The sequence below is a fragment of the Cyclospora cayetanensis genome, unplaced genomic scaffold, assembly GCF_002999335.1.
Source record: "Cyclospora cayetanensis isolate NF1_C8 unplaced genomic scaffold, CcayRef3 CcayRef3_contig_42, whole genome shotgun sequence".
Taxonomy (NCBI): Eukaryota; Apicomplexa; class Conoidasida; order Eucoccidiorida; family Eimeriidae; genus Cyclospora; species Cyclospora cayetanensis.
In genome coordinates this window covers 59,945-71,988 of record NW_020312392.1, presented here as the reverse complement: position 1 = coordinate 71,988, position 12,044 = coordinate 59,945, and the positions used below count along the sequence as shown (strand labels likewise).

Here is a 12,044-nt window from a genome sequence, read left to right as displayed (position 1 = left end):
GTGATTATAGGCTTTTATACACCGAATAGTTGAGGCCGCGTCATTGGCCTCCAAGTTAAGCCGTACGTCGCCTTCATGTCTTCATCAGTACTGCAGGTAAACGCAGAATGATGCAATTTTTTTACGTAGTTGTGTAGCACACCAAGTACCGTTTCGGTTGTTGAAGCACTGCACCAATTTAGTTTGCCGGCTTTAGGATACCCTTCGAACTTGCCTTTTACATATTATCAGCCAGTAAGTGCATAAGGCAAGGACACTTTGACCCTCAGTTTCAGTTGTGCTATGGAGTGTTTGAATGCGCCGTGTAGTCACTGAATATCAAAGCTGCCGACTTCCTAGTGAATTTCTGTCTGATATTATCAGTCGCCTAATAGGCTTCTCTCTTTCGCTCTGTTTGGTGTTACACACCCCTATTATGATCACTTCCACCATTTCACTCTCTCTGCTACTGTACAGCCGCACTTAGAGGAGTTGTACAAAAGCGAGATACACCCTTCAAGTTCGGGTTTGTTTGTTAAAAATGTCCAGGAAGTATTTAAGTTTCACTATCCTGGAACACCTCCGCACTCAGTCTTCTATCCTCATGGACAAAAGGCATGCAGAGGTCTCTCAGATTGGGGTTCTGTTGCTCTTCGTGCTCCTTGATATTCCATTCCTTAATACCGGTGATCATTAGAGAAAATGCAATAAAGGCACACCCTGAACTCCCAACACCTCCTCCCCCTCCCCTGAGAGCATCAGAGGCCGCGGCGGGAGGCAGAGACAGCAGGAAACACATGGCAACCAGCATTGGAGAGGGCAGTAGCATGAGAGACACCTGCAGGAGGGTGTTATAAATAGTGGTACAGACACAACAAACAGCCAGCAGAAAGATAGCGAGGAAAGGAGGAGGTGAACTGGGAAAGGTTTCATAGTTCAAACTGTGCAAAATGGGTATTGGCACCCACAAAAAAAGAAGGGCAAGTGCGCCCATAATTCCAGAGACAAAAAACACAAAAGTGAGTGGGTGGTTTGAACGGTTCTGCAAGAGGTACATTTTATACAAGACTTCGAACAAGCCATACGTGGCTGAGGCGCAAATAGAGAGCACCACTCCAGTGATGGACTGGGGTTCTCCCTGGCTCTCATAGGCAATGAGGGCAACCCCTACAGTGGCTAAGATCAAGGCGATCATCTGTATAAAGTCATCGGCTCCCTCCTTATATATTAAAGAAGTGAACAAAAACACGAAAAGGGAGTTAGTGCTGTAAATGGCGGTCACACTGCAGACACTCATGCCGGTCGCACCAACCGCAATGCTCCAAAACCAACCCTGCAAGAGGTAAAGACACAAGACGAGAAAACACGCAAAGACCAGTTTTGCGAGGCTCTCATATTGCACTTCTTCCTTTAGGAAAGCCTGCACACTCAAGTTGTAGTCCCTGAGGTACGGGGTATACAAGCGCCTCGTGAACGCATCATCCACCAACTGCCAGCATCTGAAGCATCCAAATCCTGTTTGCTGCATTGGTGCACGGCTGGTGCAGTTACTAGTGACAAGCGGCTCTTCTCTGTCCTCGGCTTCAATTGCATTAGCCTCAGGTCCCCATGAGTCAGTGTGACTGGGTGCGTAACTTCGTTGTGTGCCTCCTTTTGTTGAAACTTCAATATCTTCACAATGGTCAGCAGGCGCTGATAAGGCATCTCCTACATCCCTCAAGACCACTCCGTCTTGCCCATGACTTGTAGATTTCGAGAGCTGTGTCAGACCTCGCGTCTTTTTCGCATGCAGCATGGCCTCCGTGTCATGATCGGGGGGTTCGTGCCGTGAACCGGCTGCTGCGGTGGTACAATTCTGCAGTTCCACTTCGCTGATGGGGGGCCCTTCTGCTTCCCCTTCTCCGTTGCGAGCACTGCCGCGGAGCCTTGTGGGATCATACTTTGCCTTTATTGCTTTGAGGGCAATAAAGAGAAAGAATACTTGACACGCCTGTGGGAGCCATACCATCAGATAGGGCACCCGCAAGTGCTCAATCCTCACCTCCAGAACTTGTTCACCACAATCCACAGCCTCCTCCCCGCCTGTCTCTCGGGAACAAGGGGAGCTGGCACCGTCCTGCAGCTCGGAGCCAAGATGAGCTGTCACGTGCTCCTGCTGTTGTAGCACGCGACTCACTACACCGCTGGTTATGTACAACGCAATGTTGATAACGCAACATGTAACACCCACGAGCAGAGACTGAGTAGTGGTGCCGGTGTATCTATGAAGCAGCGGTGGCATACAGGATTGAGAAGGAAGAAAGGAAAGAACATGGTCAGGCGCTCCGCCCGGAGACCCTCCTGCTGCGCCCTGACAGCCGCTGGCTTCTTCGTCTTGCGCTGAGTTATAACGAAATACAGGAACCGTGCGTTCGTCAGAATTGAAGGCGTTTTGTTGGCACAGTTGAGGCCCCGGATCCCGAGCATCGCCAAACTCATCGCTTCTGTGTCTCTGGTGAAGCCAGCCAGAGTGGCCATGCGCATGCCTGTCAATAATCCTGGTGGGGGGGGTCTCACGCCAGGCGGAAGACGCCTGGCGTACCTTGTCTCCCTGAATTCCAGTGGCTTGCAGGGGTTCCTCTGCAGATGGCCTTTCTGAGTCCGTAAGCTGTGAGAGGACCCTATCGGAGAGGAGACTCTCTGAAGGGTCCAGAAAAGGCATTGTGGCGGTGCGCTACAACGATCTCATGACTGCACACATGAGTAGCTGCGCACTGGCGCCAGGGGTTACAGAGGTGCTGACCGTGCAGACCACTGAGGTGAAAGATGCTGTTCACTTGTATTTGTGCTTTTGGTCAGCTTGTTTCCAGGGCGAGGGGTTGGACAAGACAGGACATATGAACTGCTGTTGCTTCTACTTCTAAAAGAAGTGGGCACTGGTCCACCAGCAAAACCGCAAAAAAGCGTCAACATCAGTGTAGGGAACTGTCAATGCCAATTGACAGGATTGCGGGAGCCACCAGCAGGAGTTTTCATTTTGGTGAGACAGCATGGGATGAGCAGGTGCCGGTGGTCTCCCCGTTGGGCCCGATCGGTCTGGAATGGCAGCAGCGGGGCGGAACGCTTTGGTGCTGCTGCTGCCGTTTATGGTTTCGATATTCGTTTAAGTGCTGCCTTTTCAGTAGTATTCAAGTATCTTGAATCGTTTTTCGTGCTTGAGACGGTGAATCCAGGAGTTTTGGTGGGGAAACTGTCTGCCCATGGACGTAGCCGCCGGAGAAGGGCGATACAGCTGTTTCCGGTCTTCGCGCGTCGCACGTATGGCTCAGCATATCCATGGATTGCCTGTTAAAACGCCCAATGTTGACCGATTGCGGTGGCGGAAAACGTTGGGAAAGGGTGTGGTTGCAGTATACAGTTGGTGTACACCCTTTTCCCTGCATCGTGTAGGCCTAGCCGGCCTCTCGCAGAACAAAACCGTTTTCTCTAAAGCTTACGCCTCCTTTAGAATCATTCATCTTTAAGCAATGAAACGTAGCATTTCGATTGCTCAGCAGCCGCTGTCATGGTAAAATGGTGGCCATACCGATCGAAGTTTTACTTTCAACCTTCGATGCATTTTAGAGGAATTGAATTGAAATGACAAATTGGCGTCGTAGTGTGCGCACTCTTAGCTAGTCCCACTAGTAAACAACGCCTTACGATTCTTGGTTATGCTACCGTCAACAGAGCACCTACTAGAATTGTCGATACACTAGAGAAGGCTGGAAGTCTACTTGGTCTTCGTTTGTGTATTTGTTGGTGGAAAGCTATACAAAAATGGGGTAGTGCCTGTCTATTTAGCTGCTTTCCAGTAGAAAAGATGATCGCACTGCTTTTTGCGTGCGGATTTGTCATGCTTTCCCTTGGATTATCTCATAGTCTACCTTTTCCGCAGCGGCAGAACGGCTCAAATTCAACTGGAAGCCTTAACCATGGATTTGCTTCTCCCCGTCAGAAAACCCAGCCCATTGAATCAAACGCCATCGGTACTATTATTGTTCATTCGGTTTCCATAATAAGCACAGAAATACGCATGTTGTAGCAAGCCACAAACGGCAGCTTCCTTTGTACGACTGGAATGGACCACTTCAATATGAACAGTCTCGGCTCCTCCAGGTCCCTAACAATCAAAACAAGACCAGTCCACCACATTGGTATATGTTTTGTGCGTAGGAGGCTAAATTGCTGGCGGATAAGTCGCGTGACGCGCGAAAGGAGTTTGAAGGGGTTGTGGTCCACGCGCTCATTCTAAACCTATTACGGTCTGATCAAAAATGGATAACAGACACCAGCATCAAAGGTCAGATACTAAAGAAATACGTATACGTAACTGCATTTCTCATATTCAATGGAATTTCGCTTTTACATGCACCCTTGTTTAATCAACAGATATGATTCACCGAGAGAGGGAGCAAATGGAGGTCAGTTGCAGCACTATCCGTAGTGCAGTGAGAAGCAAAAATTCCAAGAATCGCAGTCAAAGCTGACTGAAGATATACTGCAAAGCGAATCTGAGATGGAGAAGGAAACTGATGATGCTTTGAAGGAAGCAGCACCACGGGGTACCTTTGATTAATGTAATGCTGTACCGATGAAAAAAGGCAATATAATCAACCTACGTGCACATGATGTCCAGAATCTTGCTCCCCTGGACGCAAGAAGGTTGTAATTGTGAAGGAAGAAGGTAATATTGTTTTCTGCCGGATTTATGTCATAACAGAAGCAGCAGTAACCTAGCAACAGAGGTAGAAGAGGAAAAGTCGCCAAGCAAGACAGAGCACCAGGAGCAAGAGGAGGCCCCAGTCCCGCCGGAGGATCAGCCTGAAAGAGAACCTTCTCCAAAGCCGGCGCATCCACATGTGGAGAGCCCAGGGCCGACTCATCCAGCAAATCGAGAACATCGTCATGCAAATTCAACACCTAAAGTGAAAGCGGTAGAGGAACCTATTTCAGAGGGGGGCGAGGAAGAGGAAGCCGAAGAGATGGAAAATCACAAACATGCGCATCCGAAACAAGGCACAAAATCGGAAGTAATCAAATTGCTTTCATTAAGCCACATTTGTTCACTAGCATTGTGCACTTTTCACAGGGCACCGGACTTCCTGTGCCAGAACGGAAGGAGGCTCCCCACGAAAAGGAGGAAGAAAAGCCAGAAGAAGAAGAAGAAGAAGAACCAGAGGAATCAGAGCCTGCAGCGGCTCATCAAACAGAAAAGCCATATGACGATGAACAACGGGTCCACGTGAGGCAACGATGCAACGCGGAAGCGAATGAGACTACAAATAGATAGCGTATTTGAGCAGAGCGAGCCGGAAGAATCCAACAAGGACAAATCAAAAGGAGAGGAAGAAGGAGGAGAGCCCAAGGAAGTAGAAGAACACAATAAAGAAATGCCCCCAGAGCCACAGGATGAAACACCGGCTCCCATATTACCTCCGGATCATCCTCCTCCCAAGCCAAAAATAGGCGCAGAAGTTCGTTTCTTGTATTTTCGGACCGAATTGTTGTTTTATGCATGGCAAAACGCAGGACCTAGAGCCGAACTGGCGGCCAGAAGAAAAACCGCATGAAGCGACACTATATGTTAATCCACAATACTCCAACAAAGAAAAAGTAAGAAGCACGTTGCTAGATCCAGGAAAGGTATTGAAAGCAAAGGCTGCATTATTTTGCAGGAAGATATGGTCAAACGCGAAACAAAGAAAGAAGGCCGTACAAGCTCATGGTACGTAGAAATCGAAGCTACAACCATCAACACGTATCTTAGATGTGCTAATGAATGCTTCCAGGATTTGGGTGTATTTTGTTTTGGTTTATCCTCTTGTGGTTACCCTTCTTCTGATAGCCCTTGCATGGTTTGTATAGCCGTACCGGCGATTTTTTATCGCGTTTGTTGCCAAACAACAAGAACATCTCATCAACAGCCGAATGCATTGTGCCGAGCCTGCGTTTCTATTTATTCAAAGCGGTCCTAAGTTGGTAGTACACGAATTTATCATTTTACGATAAGCTTAGAAAACATATTTAGTGGGGAGTTAAAAGCTAAAGACCTGAGAAAAACGAGGTTGCACAGGGCTACTGTAGTAAGGGACCTGTACACCTTTTTTGATACAAAGGGGTTTAAAAGGAGAATTTCAATGCTAAATCTAGTTACCCTCTAAGCTAAACTTTTATTTGAATGCATTGATACACAAACACTACTGGTTCCTTGTGGTTACTTCTGTAGTTCAAGTGCTTCAAATTTTCTGCCACCATGGCACAGTTGCTTCTATGGGGTCCTTAATTCCCTTCCCTGGTAGATGCTTAAGTTTCCATATAAGAAATGTTGGACCCCCGGAACCCTCGACTCCTTCTTTGGTAAAAAGATTAGCTCTGGTCTTACTGGTATTTAGTGAATTCCGAAATAGGACACGTACGCTTCTAAGCAGTGTTACTTCCAGTGTACGCAGGACTCTAAACACTGAGGTACTTGGAAGCCGAAAACCACTTAGTATCAGATCATTTAAGATCTAACTTAAATATTCGCATTAATTTAAGTGCCATCATGCCGTCTAATTTCTAATTTCGTGCACTGTTTCTGTCCCATTTTTGAGGAGTTCATTCAGTGGCTGATACGAAAACAATGCCTTTTGGCTAGGCGCGCAACTCGCGGTTCCTCGCAGTAGATCATTTACCTCATTGAAGCCTTTATTTGTATTTCAATTGATACTTGTGACGTTTTCTGGAGGCACAAGCAAAAGGCCCCCTGCCTTGCTCTTGTCTCCTGTCTGTGCTGACCCCCTAATGCCACGCTGCATGCACGAACGACGTATCACGGCAAAAATATGCACCAATAAGGCATTTACATCTAAAATATGATGAAACACAATAAATAGCTGGCGGCTAGTCGGGTCACATGCGTGTGCGCTCGCTATCTTACAAAATATAAGCCGTGGCTCAGCTGGTGTGCCTTTTTTGCCCCCCAAATTTCGTATACTTCGTTTTCGCCTTTCCCTCTTCCTAGCATTTGTTTTGCGCGAGATGTAAGCAGCTTTCATACTAGTATCATCATGAAACAAAGCACAATGTGCCTGATAAACTGCTGAGGAGACACGATGAATCTCCAGATGCCCAACGCAGCCGGGTCTGAGCAAAATGCAACTAGAACCGAAGCAACACCAGAATTGTCCTCTCTAGAGCCTCCAGCCTCTCCCCTTAAGCCTAAAAAGAAGAGGCACCAGGTCGTATATTGTCTAAATTTGACAAAATATAAAGTTATTAGGAAGGTCTTCGCAAGTTTTCCCGGATGGACTGAATGCGAAAATGAGGAGGAAGATTGGGTATGTCGAGGCCACGGACAAAGAAAACCAGAATAATGACAACAAATAGCAATTGGCAAAGACCAAGCAGAAGCAGAAGAGATATACTAGCTACGACACTTTATCTCTCAATAATTTATGTAGCCTGGTGTTCAAAAAAGCAGGACAGGCACTGTCTTAAGAAGGCTTCAATCTCACACTGGCCTACACAACAACAGAAGAAGGTAGCTTTGCCATCAGCCGTGGCAACAAGTGTATGCTAACACGAATAGCACACATGAAAATCGAAACTACGCGTCTTAGCATGGCAAGAAGAAATACTGTCGGCCTGTCAGTTGCCCTACAACGTCTAGAAATAGATAATCGACTAGCAGTTCTCTTTTTATTTGCTTAATGAATGCAGGATATTCTGTGGAGCGATGCCTCCATTAGCTTTGAGAGATTTCTAAGAATGAAACCGTACCAAAAAATAAATCATTTTGTTGGAACCCATGCAATTACGCGGTGAGTTGTTACTATGATCAAACGTGATATAAAGTACAAAGATAATGAAATAGCAAAATGAGTGAAAAGACAGAAAAAATGCATGCATTACTAGCTAAATCGAGCGTATTAAATGAAGGTAAAAATGGGCACAAGTGAGCACAAACCCGAGGGCAAGCCACATCCATGTAGGATAAACATGAAAACAATATTGCTTACTCACTTGGCTCAACACTTCACTGGACACTACTATTTTGTTTTCTTAGGAAAAATTTCTTGGGAAGAAACCTGCAAAGGATGAAGGCATACTACCCAAAGGAATACAAATACTTTCCCTCTACCTGGATTCTCCCTACGGGTCAGTACGAACCCTAAACCGTGCACCGTAACTCGGAAGGTATGAAATATGGAGAACCCTTGACCTGCCTCTTTGTTTTCGCTTTGCTGTTATTCAGATGGCGCTGGTCTTTTGGCTCAGTTTGCAGACAAGAAGAAAAAAACCTTCATTATCAAACCCGATTCGGGCAGTCAGGGACGTGGAATTTATCTAACCCAAAATATAAATGATATCGAGCTCTCAGAGCATTTTGTAGCGCAGAGATACATCCACAAGCCGTTTCTTCTGGATGGGCTGAAGTTCGATTTGAGGCTCTATGTCCTGCTCGCCGGGTGCAATCCTTTGAGGGTATGGAGCCTTAAAAGCTAAACCCTGGGCAAAAAGAGCAAGAGTTTCCATAAATTTAATTCCATTGAAGATTGCTTATCACATCTTTATTGTTATTTTTCTATTATAATAAACTTCATGAAACGGTAGGAAGGCGCGTATACTTTAATAAGGAGAAACTATTGTATTGTTGCAATTTTACATGCAACTTCGGATCCGTATATTATAAAACTAGCTCTTAAGCACATTCGCATATCTGAGTTATCGTGGTTGCGGACTTATATAATTCTGTGGCATGCATTTATATGTGCAAGTTGTTTCGCGCACTAAGAGCGTCATTTTAAGTCCTCAGTTACATAATCGTGAAGGCCTGAAATTGAAAAATATGCATGCAAAGCTCAGCTCTCAGCTAAGCCCAAGCACTAGCGCAGCTTGTTATGTATCTAATTATTTAACCATGGCGAACAAAATAAAGCCGTTGAGTCGGGTTGCAATTTATTTTCTTCATTGTGTTTTCATTCCTGAAGTTCAGCTCTTTCTTCATCGAGATGGACTTGTGCGATTTGCCACACACCAGTACGAGGCGCCCAACCCAAGTAATTGCAAGGACCTGAAAATGCACTTGACAAATTATGCCATTAACAAATCTTCTTCTGAGTTTCATTTCTCGCAAAACCCACAAGAGGCCACAGACGGTCATAAAAGGAGCTTATTCCATGTATTGGAGCGACTGAGGCAAGAAGTAGGGGTATTTTTCCTAAGCTTGCACTACAATCGCGTAAACGCTTTTCGGCTTCGCTGCTCGCCATGATTTAATATTGTCTGCAGCTTGATAGGCAGCTGCTTTACTTGACACTCCAGCTTCTTCTTTGTCCAATACTACCGTGATTGGTTGTATTTGATGACGGCTTGATTGTTGCATGCCTGCAAGTGAAACACATGATTCTACGTAGAGGGAGAATAGCCATCTGCACTGAGGGCATCCTTTATTTCACCGTACACACGATGCGAAGATATGTACACGCCTGTTGATAAATATGTCTGAGTTTGCTTGCTAGCTTTGATGTAATTATTGAGTTCTCAGTTTTCGGCTATCTCTCTTCGCACTCTTTTTTCTCCTAACTTTACTGCGGTTCCCTTTTCCTGATCATGCTTAGGGGAGGGACGTGGACTCAATATGCTCCAAGATACATGACATGCTGATTAAAACAATCATTACAATATATCCATCGTTAACTCATATTTACTCTTCATGCAAAGCACAAGACACGACGAATTCCGTTTGCTTTGAAATATTCGGAGTCGACGTTCTGCTGGACCACAAATTGCAGCCCTGGCTAATTGAAGTGGGTAAAGTTGAGCTAAAGGTCCATATCCCTCAGTCATTGTAGTGTTAGACTACCTCAGAAGATAAATTTTGAGCTTAGTTACGGCGGTTGAATCAATATGCATATTCACTTCCAGAGGTGAATCTGCTTGGTAATACCGCTGCTCAAAGTTCAACCTGGGTGTGTGTATATTTTTTCGCAATACCTACTATTTTTGGTGTGAACGGAGCTGTTTTATGGGGAATTGCGAGTGCATGACTGTGGAGATTAACACTAGAAAAGAGGTACCGAAAAGAAGAGTGAAAAGGAGAATTTTTTTCCAAATATTACTAAGGTGTGGAGCATGTGAATTTATTGCTAAGGTAAACCATTCCCCTTCTTTCGCTACGGACAGTGCATTGGATAAACAAGTGAAATTTGCGGTCATCCGGGACGCGGTCAAACTTGTGGGCATCTCTGCGAAAAACAGAAAACGGTATGCCTTTGCCGTACGATATTTGGGATTTTAGGCTGTCAAATGTAATGCGTATGCGTCTAATAATGGCTTTGGCCTGCTTTCCTTGTTCGTTGTACTCTTTTACTATGAGGCTGATCTGATCTTTCCTACCTTGGGCTACCTCTTTTATGGGTTTCCTGAGAAGCGGCTCATTTTCGATACTGCACAGTGCAATTCGCTTGCTGTACTTCATGCTAATCGCTTGATCCCGGTGAATTTGCGCGTTATCTGCTATTGGTTGCCATAAGCTGTTTTGCGTGCTGCCAGTCAAGGTGTGAGTTTTGCTTCTCATTTTTGCTTTTGTGCGCAGGTATTTGGCTGCACAGAAGGCAACTTTAGACCGGAGCCTCAAAACTTCGCTGCCGTCTGTGCAGAAGAGAGAAGAAAGAATGAGGGTAAAGGCAGAGGCAGAAGCAGAGTGCGCACGGCAACAGACTGACTGGGAGGACAGACACTTGGGGGGCTATCAAAGAATATACCCGACAAACGATGGTGAAGAGAAATACAGGAAATTCTTTGATGCAGCAAAGGAGATTTGGGGAAATTCAACGGGAGTCAGCAAAAGTCGACCTATTTGGGACCAAATTCAGCAGAACAAACAATCTAAACTCGACGAGGAAGCATCTAGCGCAGTCAAACCCGCTGTTGTGACCATGCAGCCAAATTGCTGGACCGAGGAGAAGGCACATGAACGAAGAAAGCCAATAGAGAAAAGTAACACCGCTAACACCTACATCAGAAACGGCAGAAGCACCAGCACGGTCAGTAGCATCGTCGGTCAAACAAAACGTCCCAGCGACTCGCAACGCTTTAGAGCCTCCTCGGTCATGAGCCAGCTATTATTCGCTTCCCAAGCCCATCGTCGTTTCCATCATCTCAGGTCGCACCAGAAACCAATTCATGAGAGGCCACCACAAGCGCACTTCTTAGGCAAATTCTCTACTGATAGACAGCAGCGATGGCTTCCTCTTACACACGTACCAGGGCTTTGCCATACAAAGGAGCCAGCCGGAGGGGAGAGTTGCTTGGATATTGTTCTCTCTCCCGGTTCTGACAGCTTGCCAAGCTGCAAGGAGGAAAAACGAGTCCAGGTACCATCACATCAGGAACAAGAAGACGTATTGTCTCACGTTCCAATAGAAAATTCTTCAGAGGCAAGCGATGCTCCGAGGAGGGGCCTTGACTACATAGGCCATTGCGGAAGAAAGGCACGCCAGGCTGGGGACGGCACTGTGGCAGGCTCAGTTTTGCATCCTTTTGATCTAACCACTGCTGCTCCACCAGTATTGTGTGTGTCAACGTCATCCACTTCACCCTCCGGCTCTTCGTCGTCTTTTGACGCCACTAGGAGAGTTCTGATTCCTCCTGATGGTGGCTCGCAGCAACAGAGCGACATGCCGGGCTGCGGGCAGGGAATGCAGAGCAGGAGCTCTATCTGCCTTGGAAGAAAGCATCCTGCCTGGGCGGCTCGTGCTCGAGCTGCTGCCACTAAAACTTGTAATGCCATAAGGGGGGTTCCTATGAGCCTTCCATGTGTGGAGCTGTCTCTTGGTATTCAGCCAGCAGCGGCCACTAAAATGCACAGACATCATGAAGCACGAGCAGCGCACGAGGGGGCGCAGATAGAAGAATGCGAAAACCGGATTTTTTCAACTCGATAATGTCTGCAGCAGTAGGGATTTTACGAAAGGACAATAGGTTGAAGTCCATGCGGTACAGTGCTGTTCTGTTCCCATATCGTTGCCGGTTGGGCGGCGTTGGGAGATAAATGCTTG

The 12,044-nt window shown here is 46.3% G+C and overlaps 3 protein-coding genes across 3 annotated transcripts; 2 read left to right on the top strand and 1 right to left on the bottom strand.

The window, feature by feature from the left end:
* Nucleotides 1-535: 535 nt before the first annotated feature.
* On the bottom strand, nt 536-2,680 carry LOC34618031. Its single transcript, XM_022731375.2, has one exon. The coding sequence runs from the start codon at nt 2,678-2,680 to the stop codon at nt 536-538; it is 2,145 nt and encodes a 714-aa protein (XP_022587527.2).
* A 1,836-nt stretch (nt 2,681-4,516) lies between these two features.
* LOC113146597 (actin-binding protein-like) lies at nt 4,517-5,733 on the top strand. Its single transcript, XM_026334436.1, has 4 exons — nt 4,517-4,562; nt 4,738-5,052; nt 5,248-5,474; nt 5,530-5,733. The coding sequence occupies exons 1-4, from the start codon at nt 4,517-4,519 to the stop codon at nt 5,731-5,733; spliced, it is 792 nt and encodes a 263-aa protein (XP_026190221.1).
* Nucleotides 5,734-7,208: 1,475 nt separating this feature from the next.
* Nucleotides 7,209-11,930, top strand: LOC113146596 (probable beta-tubulin polyglutamylase). Its single transcript, XM_026334435.1, has 8 exons — nt 7,209-7,319; nt 7,702-7,802; nt 8,048-8,139; nt 8,237-8,466; nt 8,978-9,187; nt 9,603-9,791; nt 10,136-10,248; nt 10,580-11,930. Exons 2-8 carry the CDS (start codon nt 7,750-7,752, stop codon nt 11,928-11,930), a joined length of 2,238 nt encoding a protein of 745 aa, XP_026190220.1. The 5' UTR covers nt 7,209-7,319; nt 7,702-7,749.
* Nucleotides 11,931-12,044: the final 114 nt, after the last annotated feature.

Excerpts from the sequence above, each read along its gene's own strand:
- LOC34618031 (XM_022731375.2), bottom strand. The coding sequence starts at position 2,680 with ATGCCTTTTCTGGACCCTTCAGAGAGTCTCCTCTCCGATAGGGTCCTC.
- LOC113146597 (XM_026334436.1), top strand. The coding sequence starts at position 4,517 with ATGGAGAAGGAAACTGATGATGCTTTGAAGGAAGCAGCACCACGGG. Across the intron at positions 4,563-4,737 it reads GAAGGAAGCAGCACCACGGG|CAACAGAGGTAGAAGAGGAA; the intron begins GTACCTTTGATT and ends GCAGTAACCTAG. Across the intron at positions 5,475-5,529 it reads AGCCAAAAATAGGCGCAGAA|GACCTAGAGCCGAACTGGCG; the intron begins GTTCGTTTCTTG and ends GGCAAAACGCAG.
- LOC113146596 (XM_026334435.1), top strand. The coding sequence starts at position 7,750 with ATGAAACCGTACCAAAAAATAAATCATTTTGTTGGAACCCATGCAATT. Across the intron at positions 8,140-8,236 it reads TACCTGGATTCTCCCTACGG|ATGGCGCTGGTCTTTTGGCT; the intron begins GTCAGTACGAAC and ends GCTGTTATTCAG. Across the intron at positions 8,467-8,977 it reads CCGGGTGCAATCCTTTGAGG|CTCTTTCTTCATCGAGATGG; the intron begins GTATGGAGCCTT and ends CCTGAAGTTCAG.